The sequence below is a fragment of the Rhinolophus ferrumequinum genome, chromosome 6, assembly GCF_004115265.2.
Source record: "Rhinolophus ferrumequinum isolate MPI-CBG mRhiFer1 chromosome 6, mRhiFer1_v1.p, whole genome shotgun sequence".
NCBI lineage: Eukaryota > Metazoa > Chordata > Mammalia > Chiroptera > Rhinolophidae > Rhinolophus > Rhinolophus ferrumequinum.
The window spans coordinates 21,887,795-21,907,134 of NC_046289.1; the positions used below are offsets into that span (position 1 = coordinate 21,887,795).

General features: G+C 51.0%; 1 protein-coding gene across 8 annotated transcripts in view; it reads right to left on the bottom strand.

Annotated features, from left to right (window-relative positions):
- The window catches only part of TMEM63C (transmembrane protein 63C), a 112,230-nt gene that overhangs the window by 25,049 nt on the left and 67,841 nt on the right, over nucleotides 1-19,340 (bottom strand). For 5 of the 8 annotated variants that reach the window (XM_033107835.1, XM_033107830.1, XM_033107831.1 and 2 more), the window contains 5 exons: nucleotides 13,572-13,638; nucleotides 8,738-8,900; nucleotides 8,113-8,192; nucleotides 7,584-7,665; nucleotides 4,390-4,427 (listed from right to left, as the gene is read on the bottom strand). In XM_033107835.1, coding sequence (XP_032963726.1) covers nucleotides 4,390-4,427; nucleotides 7,584-7,665; nucleotides 8,113-8,192; nucleotides 8,738-8,887 — 350 coding nt within the window. In that variant the 5' untranslated portion in view covers nucleotides 8,888-8,900; nucleotides 13,572-13,638. Of the gene's footprint in view, nucleotides 1-4,389; nucleotides 4,428-7,583; nucleotides 7,666-8,112; nucleotides 8,193-8,737; nucleotides 8,901-13,571; nucleotides 13,639-19,340 lie in introns of those variants that run through there. The other 3 variants (XM_033107837.1, XM_033107834.1, XM_033107838.1) reach the window with 2 other exon arrangements.

Here is a 19,340-nt window from a genome sequence, read left to right on the forward strand (position 1 = left end):
TTAACCAACCAAAGACAATAACGAGTATTAAGAATTTTGGTTAATTTCCTTTAGTTTCTTGTGCTGATTTAACACAATGACTGTAGTATAAACAGCATTAGACATATTGGTCTTTTGCTTAGGATTTCATTTTAAGCCTTTTTAGACTATTTTATATTTTGTCCAAATGTGTTCAAGGCTGCACAGTAATAATGGTGACAGTGACCCCCGTTTGTGGAGCACTGGTTCAAGCCAAGCCCCATGCTGGCCTTCTCCCTCCATTGGTGGGTGTGTAATAGTTTATTCACCCTTGCCCTCTGGTCAGGCTTGTAGGTTGTATGCAACTTCTAGCATACAGTCCAGGATTCAGATTTATTTTAAACAATACTACAAAGAGCATGTCTTCAAGGTTTTCAATATCCCCTTTAGGGAATTATTCAGAGCTCTCGATTTTTAAACTGCAAACAGTGTAAATACTTCCTGCCCTAGACTTGAGAACTAAATCCTGAGAATGGAGTGAATGAGAACTGGTAAGACGGCTCCATGCTGAAGAGGCAGAACAGGGGAGCATCTTGCTGCAGACTTGGGGTGCCACGATCTGGTCACTTGACAGAAATAGTGCACCTGAGATGAGGTGAGGTCCAAGAGAACCTCCCATCATGTGGAAGGAGCAGAGGACTGTTGGGACCAAGAACACAAGAATTTCCTTCCTAGGCTGGCAACTCCTGCTTCCCCCACTGGACCGCTTGCTCTATCTCCACCGGAAGCCCAGGTTATGCTCAGCAGCCTGTCTTACAGTTCCAGGGGAAGCCTATATTTTTGAGTCTGTCCATATTCCTCGACTCAATTCTTTCCTCTTTCCACCACTCTTTAAAGTGCCACCACCATGATGTTCCAGCCATCACCCTTTCTTCTACTCACAATCAATTCTCTGCTTTAATCCTTTTCCCTCCTCTACTTCTTTCCTTTGTCCTTCTCTCGCATCTTTAAATTAGCATCCACCTCTCTCTACACCCACCCACACTTCTTCCCCTTAAACTACAGCCAGGTTCAAGTGTTTGTTTGTTACTCGCAAATAAAACAAGAAAATCTTTAAGCCTCCATTCCCTGACCTGTTGCCCCTCAAGTTCCATCCAATATCTTTACTTCTGTCCTCCCACACACTTCTTGAAAAAGGTGACCTTCCTTCTCTGCCTCTACGTGTCGGCCATCTCCTTAGCCTGGAGCTGCTCTCTCAGTGGAGACCCAGGTACTCAAAGTCAATGGTCTCTTTGCAGCTCTCATTCCACTCAACCTCCCAGCATTGAAGGGGGCTGGTCATACCGTCCATGGAGCCTCCAGGTGCTTGCCTGGCTTCAATGAGCGCATATCCTGGAGATTGCCACCTCTTCCTCCTGCCTCAACTACAGTCCCTCTTGGGCTTTTTTTGATCTAGTCCCCTTGGGTGACCCATCTGCTCGCATGATTTCAACTACAACCTCTGTGTACCCATCTCACAAGTCTAAATCTCTAGCTCCAAACTTTCTCCTAAGCTTTAATCCTGTTTTTTTCAATAGCTTGCTGGTCATCTCACATGCTTGCCTGGGCCATTTCTCATCATTTTTCCAACTCATCATATATCATCATATTTCATCATCTTCCAACTAATAGTATTACTATTCTCCCCAGAAGCCAGACCTCGATTTTTCCCTCTTTCTTAACCAGGTGGAAACCACAACCCACTGACTGCAACCCCACGGCCTCCCACTCCCCTGTGTCTCCCCCCACCTTGTTTTTCTGGTCACCACCTCCCATCTCGTGTGTTCTTCGTCCCATCCAGTCCTCTGCTCCCTCCACGTGATGGGAGCTTCTCTTGGACCTCGCCTCATCTCAGATGCACTATTTCTGTCAAGACACTGTTTGGAAAGCCCCCTTAGCTACTCAACTTGCCTTTGGACTTTCTCAACTGCCATTCATCCTCCCTCCCACACTCCTTCCCATAAATAGACAAATCCTGAGTTTCCTGCTCAAAAATAGTAATTGGCCTCTCTACTGCCTCTAGATCAGAGCCTAAGATTCTCAGTGTGGCAGTCAAGACCCCAGCTGGTCCTTCCAGCCCAATCTTTGAACTCCTCCCTTGCCACACCAGGGTCCATTTCTGGACACTCTCTGCCCATCTCTTCCTCAAATCTTTGCTCATACAGTCTTGTATTTCTGATGGACCCTCCACATCACAGCAGAGAAAATTCTACCCATCCTTTAAGGCCTAGCTCAAAACTGTGCTTTTCTTGAACCCCTTAGTTGGTATTAATTTCTCGCTCTCCCAAATGTCCTTTGCACAGCAATTACAACTTCCCCATTATGAATTACACGTCGTGAGTCTTGTTAACTTTTGCTTCTCCCATTAGACTGGCGTCGGTGCACTGGGACTCTGTCTTCCTCATCCCTGCCCAGTAAATGTGTTAAGCGTTCTAGACAGTGCTCTCAAAGGGTGCAGGAGACACAGTGCCACAGCCAACTGTCCTCCCTTCCCGAATAATGCGCTCCCGATGGAGGGGACTTTGGGTGGGGTGGGGGTGCGGGGAAGAGGATTCTCACCCAAACACACACACAGCTGTGCGCACAGACTGCCCATTGACCTGCAGGTCCAGTGACACACACATGAACAGCAGCACACACAGATTTGCACCAACGCACTGACCTGCATCTTTTATTTCATACCCCATGCACACTGCAGGGACACCTACCACATGAAGTTTTATGTTTTGCATGTATGCTACTCCCTCCCAACACACACTTTCTCCCAGGTCCTATGTCCGCTGACATGTCAGCAGACCACAGCGAAAATAGTCAGCCTCAAACTATCCTCGGGTTCCTTTTCTCCCAGACCTGACGATGTGGTCAGCTCTGCCTGCCTATCCACCCAGTTTTCCCTCCCTCTTTCCCATGCAAAGGGCTGGCTATTTTGCCATCGTGCCCTGTCCATCATCCATGAATTTGCTAAACCCAGGAACCTAGAGCCAGTCCGTCCAGCCTCCTTGGGTAAGAAGCTCCAAATGTTCCTATGCATTATTGGTTATTTTTTAAATGCAAAAATAGTAAATGCTTGTTGAAAAGAAAATAAAGCTCTCTTGAAACTGTTGACAGGGATTGCCTCTGTGGAGGGGGTTTGTGAGAGACTGGAGGTGGACTTCTATGTCTCTCTTAATGAAATGTATTTCTGTGAAATGTATTTATGTATTTATGATTTAAAAATTGGCAAAGCAAAACTAGAAAATGTGCGAAAAAATAAAAGTCTCCCCCTCCACTCCCCTGACATGGGGCTCAATTTCCCGAGCCACACAAGCTGGCCTTTCACTTCCTGGGGACTCTGATGAATGATGAAAGCAGACTGCAGGCCAGGCCCTGGGGAGTCCCCCATCAGTGCGGTTGGGGCCCCTAGTCCTAAGCCCAGTTTTGGGCTCCCAAGGCCCAGGCAGGGTGCCCCATGCCCCTACAGGGTCCCAGGCCCTTCGGCAAGTCTCAGGCAAGAGAGCTTTCCTGGTGGTGTGGGTGGGGTGGGGTCTTGGGACAATGTGTGAATGCTCCCAGCAAAGCCCTTGAGTGGAGGGCATGGAGGCACACGAGAAGGAAGTCCTAGGAGTCTTTGCAAAGAAGCAAATGAGCAGGGCCAGCCAGGCCCCCTGGTGCAGATGGCCTCTGAGGGGCAAGGAGACTGCACCCTAAGACGCGCAGGAGAGGGCTCTGGAGGAGGGGTTTGAAGGACAAGCAGAGCAGGACGGATGGGGGACATTCAGGGAGAGCCCAGGAACATGCAGGGCTCTGAGGTGCAGGTACAGCTGTGTTTGTGTGCACATGTGTATACATACATAGTGGGCACAGAGGTCTCGTACGTGTCTGTCTGGCTGAAGCATTTGGCTGGTCTCGGGGAATCAGGACAAAACAGGTGACTTAGGGGTATCTCCTTGCCAAATGGGGTCTGGCATTGAAGAGATCCAGGAGGTAAGAGGGGCTATCCCTTGTAATCGGGCGCTGAGGCTGACACAGGAAAACTGCCGTTCTGTTCAGGGTTGTTGTTTTCTCCATTTTGACAAACATAATGAATAAGGATCACAAGAATTAAGCAAATAGCATGCAAGAAGGATTTCTTTTTCCTGGTATGGAGTTCATAAAAGTATTTTTACAAGTATATGAAAGTGGTCCTTTCCTGAGGGCTATGGCAGAGCAAAAATGGGCCAGGGGCTATGTTCAGTTCCTATGTCACCAACTGTAACCCCAGGAGGCGCCGTCTCCAAGCCGGGGTGAGGCAGTCAGTGGGGGTACAGAACTGAAGCCTAGGCCCAGTCATTCAGGCCAGGAGATGCCACCCCACCCCCCACCCCTAAATAAGGAAATGCTGCTGTTACAAGTTCAGAAAGCTAAAGCACTTACTTCATGGTGATGGTGTTGAAGAACCAGGAATAGAAGCCCTGGGGAAACAAGGAGAGAAAGTGTGAGAAAATCCAGGCCTCGGCCTGCCCCACCGACCTCTGGGAACCCAGGCAGCCCTTGGGTCTGAGGCAGTGTCCATTGTGGGGCCTCCTGCCCAGGCAAAAGTCATCAAGAAAGAGCCTGGGTCCTGGAAGGAAGTGGCTCGATCTGGAATCAGTGGTGACTGCTGAGGGAGATGTCTCCCCAGATATGAGTTGACATTCTTGTCATTTGGCATCCTGTTCCAGGATATAGGGGCTTGGGCTGGAGGGAGAGAGGGGACTCTTTCCAGGGTGGACATCAGTTGCTTTCTGTCTGTCCCTCATTGCTTCCTTCTGGGAAAATGCCCCTCCCACACGCATGTGGCCCAGTGGGCTGTCCATCAAATAGGCATCTGCCGCCTGGTCAGGTGACCAACCGGAGCATGACCTAAGCAGGGCCAATCAAAATTCTCTTAAGGCGGATTGATATGGGCGTCTGGAGAGAGGGTCTCTCTGCCTCTGAGTTCCTTCACCTTGGTAAACACCATGAAGCATGGAGTGGCTTGGTGCCATCTTTGATACCACATGTAGGATCTTGTCTGAGAAAAAAAGCCAGCTCAGAAGAGAGAGGACCAGAGAGAGACTCATGGTGGCAACACTGGACTTCGTGGATCAGGCTGTCCCTGAAGCAGCTGCTTCTCTTGGATTTCCCCACACTCAAGCCACACGTTACCTTTTTGTAACACTAGTTTGAGGATTTTTGGTTTTGTTTTGTTTTGTTCCTTATATCTGTGGATTATGCCTCTCTCTCGGGGTCTTGCTGTCTGGAGTTTCTGGGTGATGGGGAAAGGTGGCCTCTGCCTTGGGAAGGCTGGGGGGAGCCTGAGAGGGAGGCAGATTAGGAAGAGTGTGCATGAGGATGGGCTGGGGCCCCCGACTCTAAAAGCTGCCAGATCTGGTAACCGGTTAAGTCACCCTGGTGCATGCTTCCTTCTGGGATCCCAGAGGGTTTAACAAAACCTTGCAGAAGGCGGCAGTCCTGGATTAGCCCTCACAAGCATGTCAGTGAACAAGGCAGTCCCACTTGGCGGATGGGCCCTTGGAGCCACAAGGATTGGGGAAGGGGTAGTTCCCCAAAGGAAGCAATGGGGGCAGGCAAACCAGAAACAGAAGGAAGTTCCCTGGTCCCTTCCACATGGGGCCCACCTTCTAAGTCCCCCTCCCTGTGCTAGGGAAGTGGTGCTTGAGCTGAATCTGAACAAAGGGTGCGTGTGTTAGTTCAGAGAGGGGCCAGTGGGGAAGGGTGAGAGGGAAGGGCAGAAGAAAGGCCTCGAGGAGGGAAGGAAGTAGCACTTTTGAGGATCTAAAAGATGGCCTACGGGCCAGGGGTGGAGGAGTTCAGAGGACAGAGATAGACTGACAGGTGGGCAAAGGGCCAAACCACAAGACCAAGGCATCTGCAATTTATTCCAAGAGCATTAGGAAGCCATTGAAGGTTTACACAGGGGACTGGGTATCTCTGTTCTTGCAGATCACTCTGGGGTAGGGGGCAAGTGTGGACTTAGAGAGATCACTTAGAGGCTACTGCAGTCTTCCAAGCAAGAGGCTGATGGAGGCCTGGCCTGGGGGTTGGTGGGAGAGGTGGAGAGAAACAAAACTGAGAAAGAAAAAGCAACAAAACTGGGCCATGAACTGGCCATACCCAGGCGCCTGGGCAAGAGCAAAGGAGGTACATCTGGTGGATGGTGGGAAGAGTCTGAGAGCAGCGATGTAGGAACAGGTGGAAATGGAGGGAGATCGTGGCAAGTTTTGGACATAAGAAATCTGAAATGCCTTTCCAATATCCACGTGGAGATGTTTGGCAGGCCATTGAACAAATGGGGCTGGAGCCCAGAGGGAGGTTTAGCTGGAGATAGAAACTTAGGAGGGACCAGTGTCGAGGTGGCAATTGAAGTCGTGTGTGGATGACATTGCCGGGGAAAGAGGTAATGGACAGTGAGAGTGGGAGGGTCTGCGATCAGCTGTGGGGAATCCCAGGTGTGGAGGAGCCCGTGAAGGCGACCGGGGAGGGCCGGACCGGGAGGTAGGGGGAACACCCAGAGAGCATGATGTCAATAGAAGCCACTGTTCAGGAAGGGTCGGCTGTTTCTGAGAGATCAGATGAGATGAGAACTGAGGAAAGTCCATTGGGTTTCACGGCATGGGACCCCTGATGACTTTGGGAGCTGTCCGGAGAGATACCATGTACGGAATGCTGGGGGTGGAAGCCACATCTGAGGGGGTTGAGTGAGTGGGACGTGAGACAATAAAGACGACAAGCACAAAGCTCCACTCTCAGATTAGCCGTGACAAGGCAGCGGTACACAGGCAGGTGTGTGTGTGTGTGGGGGGGTGGGTTGGGAAAGGAAGTTCTCCTGGCTCCTTCCCTCTCTGCATTCAGGTCCCCGCTCACCTGTCCTCTTACGCCCAGGACCATCCCTGTCCCCTGTCTGTAATACCTCAGCTCTGTTCCATTGCTGTTGAGTGCTTCCTCCCCCATTTTTTCCTTCACACTCTTACCATTGTCCTACAGGCGTCTGTCTGGGTGTCTCTCACCCAGGGCGAAAGTGCCATGAGGCAGGACTTCAATTGTTTTATTCATTCCCCAGTGCCCCGTCCCCAGACCAGGGGCTGGCACACAGCAGGTGCTCCATAGTAACTGGCTGAATGAACGAGAACAAGCTCAGGTGGAGGACTGGCATTTGACAGCAAAGAGAAGGAAGGAGAAGCCTGGGCTTCATAGGGGAGATTGGGTGGCAGGAGGTTGAGGGAGTCCCTGCCTGATGTGTTGAACCTTCAGCGTGAAGAGGAAGGTGAGTCCTTGGCTCAGTGGGAGCTCGGGGCAGGATTGGGGCTGAGAGAAGGGTTGGAGATTTGGGAAGAGTAGACAAATTCGTTTTTTAAAATCCCTTTAAAATATTAGAATTAGCTAACACTTGCTTGGCACCTAGGAGATAAGTATGGTTAATAGTTCCATATTTCCGATGGGAAAACTGAGGCTTGCTAAGGCTGAGGAATTTGTCCACGTCACGTGGTTGGGTCTGGCTGACTGGGAAGCCTGCACACAGCAGGGCTGCCTGCCCCCAGCCAGCTCCCCTCCCTCCGCTCCCTCCTCCTCCCGGCCCCAGCGCTCACCTTGTCCTTATGCTCCATCTCCAGGGAAATATCCGATGGAGACGTCTTCTCACTCTGCTCCCCATAGATCAGCGAGGTCAAGCTGCCGGGAAGGAAAAGTACAGAGGAGGAGGAAAAGGACAGAAAAGGCCTCAGGTACCTGCCTTGCTCTCTCTCCTGCTCCCTGGGCCGAGGGCTGCAGTCACCTCTGGCCCAGTAGCAGAGATGTCTCAGCTCATTTGCTAAGCACACAGCTCTGGGTATAGACCGTAATCACCCTTGTTGCCAGGTGCCCAACGCATCTGGGGAGTCATGGGATCCAGAAAATCTGAGGTCTGAGAAAAAAGTGGCCTCATGCCCAGAGATGGCTGCCCTCCAAGTCACCTCTGTGTAGGGAGGGCCAGAGCAGGGGCAGGGATGGGTAATGAGATGCCACCTGCTGACACGACATCTGCTGCAGCTTGGGTACGGGTCAGAGCTATGTTCTGCTTGCAGCACACCCCCCAAGGAAGCAAACAGCTTTCATCCTGATCCCCCAGCCTCTCCTCACCTGTCATTGTGGATCAGCAGAGCCAGGCGCCCATAGTCCCACGCGGCTTTCCGAAGGAAGGAGTAAACCAAAACGATGAGCTACAGGCCAGGAAAGGCAATATGGGGCAAGAGAGCTCATGATGCCTTCCGCTCAACGGCCCCTGCATTTCCCTGGGAGACACCCTGTCCCTGAGGTCCCCAGGGGCTCCCCAACTAGGTGGCCAGCTCTGTCAGGGTAGGGGCCATGCCTTTTTCAACTCTGGATTCCCAGTGGCCAGCAGCTTCCTGACACAGAGTGGATGTTCAGAGTCTGTTGAATGAAGGTGCTGGCATGTTTGGAGCTATCGGATAAGATACCCCTTGAAGAAATCAGCAATGGTAGAGAGAATGGAGTCCCAAGGGCACTGGCCAGGCAGGCCTGTGGACCATAGTGCATGGGAGAGAGACTTAGGAATTCTACCTGTTCTCAGCACCCTCCTGCCCAAGGCCCACCCACACAGGGCCACCCTGCATGGGACTACCATCCAGGGAGTCCCCAGAACTGTGGCCAGTGTCCATTTGAACAGCTGGGGCCCCTGTTGTGTCACTTGTGAAACTTCGACTGTCTACCCCAGCTGAGACTGCATGGCCTGTCCAGGACTCACCACCCACAAGATGATATTGAGAAACAGCACAGTGGGGATGCCCCCAAAGGGCTGTCCCTTCAGGACAGTGCTGTGAGATTGGAAGCAGTCCTGCGATGATATGTTCTGTGCCTTTTCCGCCACATCCAGGTTGCTCAGTGAGACAGCCATCCTGACAGGCTCCCTGATGAACAGAGGGGTACGTAGGGCAGACATGAGGAACCTCTCTCACTTTGCAAAACACAGGAGCCTGCGAGGGAGCTGGGGGAAGGGGCACGGCGTGCACATCAGGCCCAGTGCCCAGTGCCAGCTTGTAACTGGTCAAGGCAGGCGGGGTCCCTGAGATGGCATGCAGCCCCATCCTACAAGAGAAAAATGTCCTCAAACCCAGGGACACGATGGCAGAATAGCCCAGATTGCCCGGGAGCGTTTATATTTTGGACCACTTGATCCCTTAACAAAAAGAATTGTAAAATGCACATCTAATCTGTCTAATTCTACCTTTCTGAAGCTTTTCTTATATAGAAATGAACAAACTTCACAAAGGCAGGTCAGAGTGGAAATATTTAGTTTGGAGAATGGAGCCACTGCATTCACAAGACAGATGCTGAAACAGACAGGGCTCACTGCTGATCATCTCTAACGTCCTACGATTCTCTGATCCAGATCCCAGGAGAGGCAATAAATAGCTCCTACAACGAAATTAGGTAAGGATGGAGCGTGCCTGGTACATAGCAGTGACTCAGTAAACGTCACTGTCTAATGGTGATGTGGAACCGGGGAGATCGCACCTACCCAGGGACGTGAGCCAATCCAGTGAGCCTGACTATTTAGGGAAGACTCACTTTGTACAGGGCTCTGGTCACTGGATCAATGTGTTTCAAGCATGGATAGGAATGGAAAATGCAGGTGAAAACTGGAGGCAACTAGCAGCTGCTTGGACTCACCTGCAAAGTTGTCCTGATTTTAAAAGATCATTTGTTTTGGCTCCAGACCTCATCTCGTCCTAGAAACTCTTCACTCTCATTCAAGAAAAGTGGGCTTATTCATTCATTCATTTAACAACTATTTCGTGAACAACTAATTCTTATCGCTGTTGTAGCCTTGTGCCAGACTACTGCATCAGTGAACAAGACAAATAAAATCCCTCCCTCGGTGGGATTCTGGTGGGGCAAGGCGGTGCAGGGGTGAGGGTGAGATTAGAATTGTAAAGAATGTGATCGGGGAGGACCACATGGAGAGGATGACCTTAGAGCACAGACTTCAAGAGAGGGAGCACAACACACAGATGCCCGGGAAAGGGCACTTCAGGCAGAGCAAAGGGCCTGGGGGTGCGAGCTCCCTGGCATTGCAGAAGAACAAATAGGCGAGGGTGTCTGGCGGGAGAGAGAGTGAAGGCACAGGCAGAGCCAAGGAGTGACATGAAATGAGTTAGTATAAAGGGATCACTTTGGCTCTTGTACTGAGAATAAATAGGGGTAGGGACAAGCAGAGAATAGAAGCAGCGAAGTCCGTGAGGAGGAAATTGGAGCAATCCAGGCGAGAGATGAGGGTAGCCTGGGCCAGGATGGAAGCCGCGGAAGTGGTGAAAGATGGACAGACACAAGAAATATTTTGAAGGTGAAGCCAACAAGGTTTGCTAATAGATCAGATGGGGAGTATGAGGAACAGTCCGGATGACTGTTTTGGGCCCAAACAACTGGAAAAATGCAGGTGCTGTGATTGGCTGGGAAAGACAGGAAGTGCAGGGTGGAGGTGGGGATGAGGAACTGGGTTTGGGCGTGCTAAGTGGAGATGTCAAGCAGGCGGTTGGATACGTGAGCCTGCAATTCAGAGGAGAAACCGGGAGGCACCAGCATATGGGTGACTCTTAGAGGCCTCAGACTGGATCACCAGAGGAGCGAGTATAGAGGGATGTGCAAGACCTGAGCCTTGGGAGGCTCCCATATCGCGAGGTTGGGCACATGAGGAGGAAACAGAAAAGGGGACTGGGAAGAACAGCCGGTGAGGAAGGAGGAACAGCAGGAGAGGGTGGTGTCCTGGAAGTCAAAGAAAGAAAATGTGTCCAGGAAAAGGGAGGGATCAGTTGTGTTGATGTGGTCAAATAATATGACAACCAAGAATTGGTCGTTGTTGAAACGACATGCGAGTTATTTGGTGGCCAGACTGGAACAGGTGCAAGAGAGAAGGACAGGAGAGGATTTGGACCCAATGGGGAGGAACAGCTCGTTCGCAGAGTAACAAGAGGTGAAAGCGGTTAGGATGGGAGAAACAGCCGCACACGGTGTGCTGATTTTGATGGCCCAGTAGGTGACCGTAGGAACAATGGAGAACTAGCTGTAAGGATGTGGGAGGGCTTGGGGACTAGTGCACAAGTGACGGTGGCCTTTGCCCAGAACCAGAGAGCTGACCCCTGGTAGCAGGAGGGGAGGCAGGCGTGCAGGTGGAGCTTGTAGACGCATCTCCTCACTGCTTCTATTTTCCCAGTAAAATAAGGCAAAGGCCGCAGGTGAGTGGGAGATCCTGGTGATGGGCATGTTTGAGGACAAGAAAAAAGGTGGAAATAGCAATCTAGAGGAGTGATCTCGTGCATGGATTAGGAGAATGTAGTAGGATCGCCGGACGGCACGAAGGGCCCGTGGAGGTTCCTGGTCTTGGACTGAAGCTGGGTGCATGCCTCCCAGCTGTACTCATCGGCGTGGTTGCAGGTGTGAAAAAGGCCGACAACTAGCTTTAACCACAGGAGAGGTTTTCCAGAGCAAGTATGAGAAGGAGACCAGAGGGTTGAAGATGTATACAGGGGAGTAATTTTAATGATTGGATGTGGAATTTGAGCCAGGTAAGAAGAGAAACGGGACATGAGATGGGTGAGGAACAGTAAAAGGTGTTGAAGTTCCAGTGGGTAAGAAGATGGTTGAGTACTAGAGGGTGCGAGCTGACGTAGGAAGTGGCTGCTGGAAAATGATCTGGGTGACATTGAACCTGGGATTGCAGTTATCGGTAGTGATAAGGTCTAGGGCATGACCGTGGAGTGAGCAGCTGAGGAGTGTCACCATGAGAGCGTCGGAAGTGATAAAAGTGAACTGGCATCTTAAGATGACTAACCATAGAACTGGGAGGTCTATGGGTGCAGCCGGGCTCCCTGCTACTCTCTAGTCCTGACTTCCTGTTAAAACTTGATGGTTCTAGGGGCGGCTGGTTGGCTTAGTTGGTTAAAGTGCAGTGCTCATAACACCCACGTGGGCCAGTGAGCTGCACCCTCCACAACTAGATTGAAAATGATGACTTGACTTGGAGCTGATGGGAAAACATACTGTTCCCCAATATTCCCCAATAAAAATTAAAAAAAAAAGTCCCTCACAAAGTAAGTCTTTAAAAAAAACAACTTTATAGTTCTAACTTCCAGAAGAGGGGTTTATTTATGCAAGGGGCCGTCTTGACAAGAGGGCAGTGTTTGCAGGTGGGCGGCTGGCCGAGGCGAGCAGCCCGAGCTGTGCATCCTCACAGGGCCGTGGTGGTTTTGTTTCTTTTTCTTTTCCCAAATAAACCCTCTTTTGATGGACTACCTGGAGAATTGTTTTGTCCAGTTGGCAGAAGGAACATCTCTGGATATGTGGGAATTGAAATCAGTAAGAACAAAGACAGGAATAGTACTGGCCTGACAGTGAGGCAGGAATCGGACCCTTTTGGGGATGGAGGGGCCTGACCTGGGGCGAGGAGTCAATGCCTATAACAAAGAGCAGGTTGTCTAGGTGGATGCCAAGGGTCCAAGACAGACGGGTGCTTTCGTGGCGAGGAAGAAGTGTCCGCAAGTTGCAAAGAGAAGCAAGGAAGCTGTTTCTCCCCTCCCCAGGCCAGTGGTGATGGGGGAGAAACATAAACCATTCTCGGAGAGGGGTTAAAGGAAGTGGGGTCCTGGGGAGTCTTGGGTTTCAGTTCGCAGTGAAGGGGGGCATGGAGGAGCTGGGGGTGTTTCAGAGCATCCTGGGCTCTGGGGTACCGAATCCCAGTTCCAACACTTACTCACTGAGCGACTTCAACCAAGCTACTGCAGGTCTCCGTGACCAGCGTACAGGGGGCCTGTGCTATCAGTGAGTACCCACTTCACAGAGCTATCAATGGGAACAGTGAGTTAAGATTTGTCAAGCGTTGAGAACAATGCCTAGACCACAAGAAGTATCACATCGGTGTCTATCACATGAAAAGTGGACGCCGAGTCCCAGGGAGCAGAGCGGAACGGTTTTAGGAGGTAGGGAAGGTTGGGAGGCGAGGATGGAGAGCGAATAGAGGTAAAGGGACTGGCATGCAGGTGCTGGGAGGTGGCCTCGGAGTCTGGGGCTCCTCGTGCTACATCACAAAAACAGGGGAAAGGGTATAATGAGATCAGCCCTGGAAAAAGGAAAGAGAGCACACACTCACCCTCCTCCCCTCCAAATTAGTATCTAGCAGGAGCAGGGAGCTTCTTGCTTATCTTAAGTTTCCCGACTTTCTGCCCCCTCTTTTTCTGCATAGGCTGCCCACTGTATTATTACAGCCAGGTCACTGGTTAACTCATTTACACTAACAGATTTAACCAAATGTAAACTTATAGTAGTTGACGTTGAACATGGTACATTTTAACAGTAAGCCTTCTGCCAGAGGGTCAGAGGAGCAGAGATGGCATTTCTGGGGTCTCTTGGGGGATGGGGCAGGCATCCAGCCATCTCAGGCTGTCGGTGGGTCAGCAGCAGCAGGAAGCTACAGTTCTGCTGGTGGCCACTGGGGGGAGCCCGCGCTGAGGAATGAGGTGAGGCACTGAGGAGAGAGGCGAATCTGGGGGAGGGGGGCATCTGAAGGCTTTGGTGAGACGTCCTACCTGAGTCAGTTCTCCCGTGAGGCTCCAACTCAGGCCTGCCTGGGGGCTCCGCTCAGCTGCGGTGCTGCTGCAAAAGAACAAGTGCAGTGGAGGGACCACAAGATTTAGGGACCCTGGTCATTTTCTCTGGCAGCAACATCCCTCAGGGCCCCTTTCCTCATCTTTATGCTCTGGATGTTCGTCCTTCATCACATATGTGTTTTGCAAATGGTTTTTTCCCAGTCTGCTGCTTGTCTTTTCATATTCTTCATGATATCTTTTAAAGCACCAAAGTTTTGAATTTTGACAAAGTCCAATATATCAAATTTTCTTTTATGGACCATACTTTTGGTATCGTATCTAAGAAATCTTTGCCTGACTCAAGGTCTTAAAGATTTTTCTCTTTAAAATCTTACAATTTTAACTCTGACATTGACGTCTATGATCCATTTTTGAGTTAATTTTTCCATATGGTGTGAGATAAGGGTCTAAGGTCATTTTTTGTCACACGGCTATGCAGGTGCCCAGCACCATTGGGTTGCATTGAATCCTCACCTTTAAAATGAGGCGAACAGCTCATAAGCCCCTCCCAGGTCTGTCTGGGCACTGGAAGCAAGCCAAGGATGTGAGAGCCCGTGGTGAACTGCTACACAACTATAAGGACTTGTGATTGTTGGTATTATATGGTTAATACTATGCATGACAAGGGAAGGGGACGGTGTCCTGGGCTGCGAAGAGCTGTGGGCACCCATCTGGCTCTAAAAAGAAGGCTTGAGTTCTGGAAGCTGCTCTTTTCCACTCAACTCCCACTCCCTCATTCAATCTCATTCCAAAAGCATTCCTCCTTTATGCCCTCCCTCCCTCTCTCCCTCCTTCCTTCTGTTCCTGCCTTCCTTCCACAAAGAGTTCGGTACCTACCGTGAGCCAGGCATCACGCCAGGCTCTGGGGGCCTGGCAGACTGGTTCCCACCCGTATGAGGCTCCCAGATTCACTGGGGGAGCCAGGCAAGCACCCAAGGCACACTCTGAAAGCCTGGGTAAAGGGAACCATGGGGAGGGCCCACTCTGGAGCAGTCAGAGAAGCCTTCTGCAAGGAAGTGACCTCCAGACTGAACTCTGAGGAGGTGTTGGAATCAGCACAGTGTGTTGGGGAAGCATGGGCAGAGAGAACCATCTTGGCAGAGACTCAGAAGGGAGACTGAGCACGGCATTGTGGGAAAGTGAAAATGAATACTCATGGCTACCGTGTAGGATGGATCACTGGTTTGTTCTTCCATTTGTTCATTCATTCCTTCAACAAAAGTCCGTTGAGTATCTACTCTTGCTAGGCCCTGTGTAGACCCTGGAGGTAAAAACATGAGGCCTTCTTCAGGGAGTTTACAGCCTTTGGGATTTGGGGAGAGAATTGCTGTTAGGAGGCCTGGCCCAGGCTGTTGTTCTGCCTAGCACTCCCAGCTACAAGGTCCCAGCCCCTAAGCTTGGAGTGGGGTGGCATCCACGTAGCAGGGTTGGGTCGGGCACAGGCTTTCAGCTCACCTGGCTGCCCAACTCAAAGGGGAGGTGAGGAAGGAGAAGAAAGAAGAGACTCCCTCCCACCCCACCACCCTCCTGAGCTCTCTTGGTAGCAAGCAAGGAAGTCATGAGGGAGAACGTTGCCATGGAAACCTAAAACATCGCCAAGCCTTTTCTCCTCATCCATAAACCATGCCTGGACCTTCCTTCTTTCTGGAGGGAAAAGCTAGCTTTTGGATGTGAAGAAGAGAGGCAGAAAACTTCCTGGAGACCAAAGCACCAGCACTGAAGAGTATAAAACTTGAAATCTGAGTAGGCTAAAGGAACACAGAGCCAGGGCACAAACCTGCCCATTGCAGGGGCATCAGGGATCTCCTCTCTTTGGCCTTGAATTTCACAGCAGAGCACAAGGAGTCTGTTCAGGGCATCAGGAAGAAGTGGGGTCTCTGGAGCAGACTGTCTGGGCTTAAATGCCAGATCCACCCTTGCTAGCTGTGTTGACCATGGACAGTGACTTCACCTCTCTGAGCCTCAGTTTCCAGCTCTGCAAAGTGGGGATAGTAACAATACTGCCTCACAGGGTCACTGTGAACATGAGATAAGATAACTCCCGCCATGCTTGAGAACTACATGTGCTCAATATTAGCCAGTACTATCATCATCGTCATTGGTTTATTTGTGAGATGGTGGTGAGGGGCCCAGAGTGAACCATTCCTAGTCTCCTTCCACCTACTCTGTTCTGGAACAGGCAAAAGCAGCAATGTGCCGTATGGGAAGGGACGGTCCAGTACCCCACAAACTGCAGCCTGTAGGGGGCTGTTGCCTGTGTTCTTCCAGTGCAGGAAAAGCAAATGTCAGCCTTGCTTTTTGGGCCAAAAAGGGGCAGTGAGAGATAGTGTGAATGCTGGTTGGTGAGTCAGGATTCTCACGTCCCTTCCTCGACCGTACGTCTCCTCTGATGGGGGAGTGTGTGGCCTTCTCCCCTCCCCTTTCTTCCTCATCCCAGACTCCAGTGGCAAAAGTTGGAGGCTTAGCAGTCCTTAGGCCTGGATGAAGTTTTCCTCCGCCACTGGACAAAGAACTGCTTTGTCTTTCTTACTCCTCTGGCCCATCACTCACAGCCTTCCTTCCTACTGCTGCCCTAACTAGTCAGGCCAGCACGTTGTTCCCCACTCCTCTCCTCAAGGCCAATTCCTGTGTGTGGGGAGCCCAAATCCCAGAGCGGGGGTGGTCCAGGAATCGCTAGGGAGGGGCCAGTCTTATTAATAGCTAATATTTATTGAACACTTGATATAGGATAAATACTTCCCCTTTAATCACTAGCTCATTTAATCCTCAAGTACCTAGGGTACTGGAGTCATCCTAGATGAAAGAGAAAATTAAGGCCCAGAGAGGTAAAATAAGTTCCCCGAGGTCACGGTGCTAGTGAGTGGCAGAGCTGGCCCTTGAACCGGGGCAGTTTGTAAGCCTCTACTCTGCTACTTCCTGGACGCACTGGGCCTCTACTGAGCTGGCAGTGCTGGGCAGGGGGCAGAAGCAGGGGACGACCGCATTCAAGTCCTAGTCCAGGGATAGAAACTTTCCCAGCCTTTTAGGGTGGTGCACTTTCCCAGCCTTTAGGGAAAGTGCCATGGACAAAGGGATCCCAGGAGAGCTGCGCTCTGGGCCACCTGTGTGGCCTTGGGCAGGTGACAGCCCTCTTCTGGGCCTTCTGTCTATAAGACGAGGAGGTTTGATGGGAGGTCTCTGATGGCCAGGCTGGAGCTAGGATGCCACATGTCTCAGAGACTCATCCTGCAGCCACACAGCCTGCATTTCTTGGCGCTGCCGAGAGCTCACTCTGCTCCACTATCCACATGAATTCCCAAGAGCTGGTCTCTAGGGACTGCATTTTGATTAGGACAAACACATCACTGTAGTCATAAACCATGTCCTAGGAGAACAAACTGTGGGTGGGGAGCCACCCCCACCTTCTCCCCCAACGCTGTCACCCCCAGAATGCACCAAGCTACAGCGCCTACCCCACCATCACCCTCCTCCCCCACAACCCCATTGCTGCCTGGCCTTCTCAGTCTCTTCAATAATTCATCACCTTTTTGTTAACAACAGGAAAGATTATTTCCCATGGTTCTGGATATTAAAAAAATAAACTGGAATTCCTGGCCATGGGCACCCCCTCCCACCTCCCCTTCTGCTCTGGGTCTTTCCTCATAGTCCCTTCCATGCCGGCTGTTCTCAGATCTGTACTCCCTCCCCTTCCAGGACATCAGCTCAGCGGCCCAGGTTCACTCTCACTGCTAGGAGGAGAGGGAGGAGGGCAGGGGCTGTTATTGCAATGATGGTTCTGGTTAATGTCCTTCCCCACCCACCACGCCAGCTGGCCATGCATCTTCTCCTAAGTGTCAGTAAGTCCTTCCTTGCTCTAAACAGCCCTCTCCTCATATCTTTACTGCAAAGGATGGTTGGCCCAACTTAACATATAAAGAAACTAGGTCGCCAGCAGGCTAAGAGATTTGCCTAAGGCTGGGGAAAGTGGTGGATTTGAGATCAGATCTTGGGTTTTCTGGCTCCCCTCGGTGCCCTCAGGCTTGGATCAATGACTTGTCAGCCTTGGGGGTGGGAGCAGGGCTGGAATCACCCAGAAGGTGTTTAGTGGATCCAGTGACTCACACCCCACTCCACATACTAAGAATGAGAATTGACAGTCAATTTTTATGTGTATCCATGATGGAGAAACACCAGCTTCAGATTTCCAGGGTTATTTGCATCTAAATAAGGAGTTCTTAAAGATCCAAAATGTTTTCTGACTTCCCCTGAATAAGGAGGGAGGCTGAGGAGGTTTGGGATGAAGATGTTAGCTCAGCACCCCTTAAATCACATTGCAGTGGTGCAGCTCATGAGACCGGTCCTTATATTCTCCTCAGGAGCTCTCCCCTCCCCGCTCCCAGCTCATTCTGAGACTGGAAAGTTGGTGGGAGGTCTACAGAGACCCTCACCACCTCTTCACTTGAATCTCAAACTCGTGCATTTCTCCCTATGGCAGAGGTCACTGGCCCGGCCACTTCATGGGGCGCCATGCCTGCTCCCTGCCCTGTCCTCCTGTCTCTCCGAGCTGCCTGCCCTGCCCTGACTGAGCCTCAGCCACTCCCTCCGGGGCTAGGCTGGGGCCTTGGAATCATCGTCGTTTAAAGCCCTGGGTCCAGCTCCAATCCTATGCCCTAGGCCTTCCTGCAGTGAGCACCCTGGTCTGCACCTTGTTCCCATCCTGTTTGTCACCACTGTCTGGTACTATTCTCTCATCTCTCCATTCACATGAACAGCCAGTTAGTCCCCCCGCAAATCCATGGGCTCCTTGATGGCAGGGCCCATGTCACTGTGATTCTCCCAAAACGACCAGCATGTAGTAGTAGGCATTAATAAAAGACAGACGGTCCTTTATCCAGGGCTACACTCAGGGGCAGGAAAGAATCAAATTTGGCTGAACTTCTGGAATGCACTCCAGGCCCCGGTGGGCATACATTTGCACACACTCACTTTTGCCTTCCGATAGCTCACCATTGGTGACCAAGTCTTGCTTGCCAAATCAGAGCATATGATTTTGGGTCAGGAGATTGGTGTGCATCTGGCTCTATTACTTACTAACTGCAACTTAACCTCTTGCTGCTCAGTTTTCTCTTCTATAAAATGGACATAATTCTGTCCATCCTGCCTACACCAGGTGGTTGTGAGTTACAGATGGTACAGAGATATGTTTATAAACTATGTGTACCACACATGTTGGTTGTTGTTTTTGCTGTTCTCTTCCTAGGACAGAGGTCAGCCTTCCTTCAGAAGCCACAGCATGGGGTGAGTGGATTGGGGTTCCACCTGGCCGTCCAGCCCACTATAATCCTAAGGCTGACAGCAGCTGGGACCCGCAGAGGGCTGTTCAGCACCATGGACAGCACCGCACTTCTGAGGCGGCTTCTCTTTGCCTGGGTTCGGTGGGCAGGGCCCCGCAGTGCCCGCTGGTGCCCCTGGCCCAATAATAAGAACAGCAGCTAACATCTATTGAAACTGTTCTACATGCCAAGCACCGCGCCAACTTTCTTAATGCACCTATCAGATTACATGTTGGATACAGTCAATGGCCTTTAGCATCCATGCCCACCTCTTTCTAGTGAGCCTTCCTATATTGCAGAAACTAGAAAGCTAACATTTACGTTTCCAATACTCCCTTGCAGCTGGGAATCTGAATACAGATCAGGGTCCATCAATTAGATGCACTGGAAATAGATT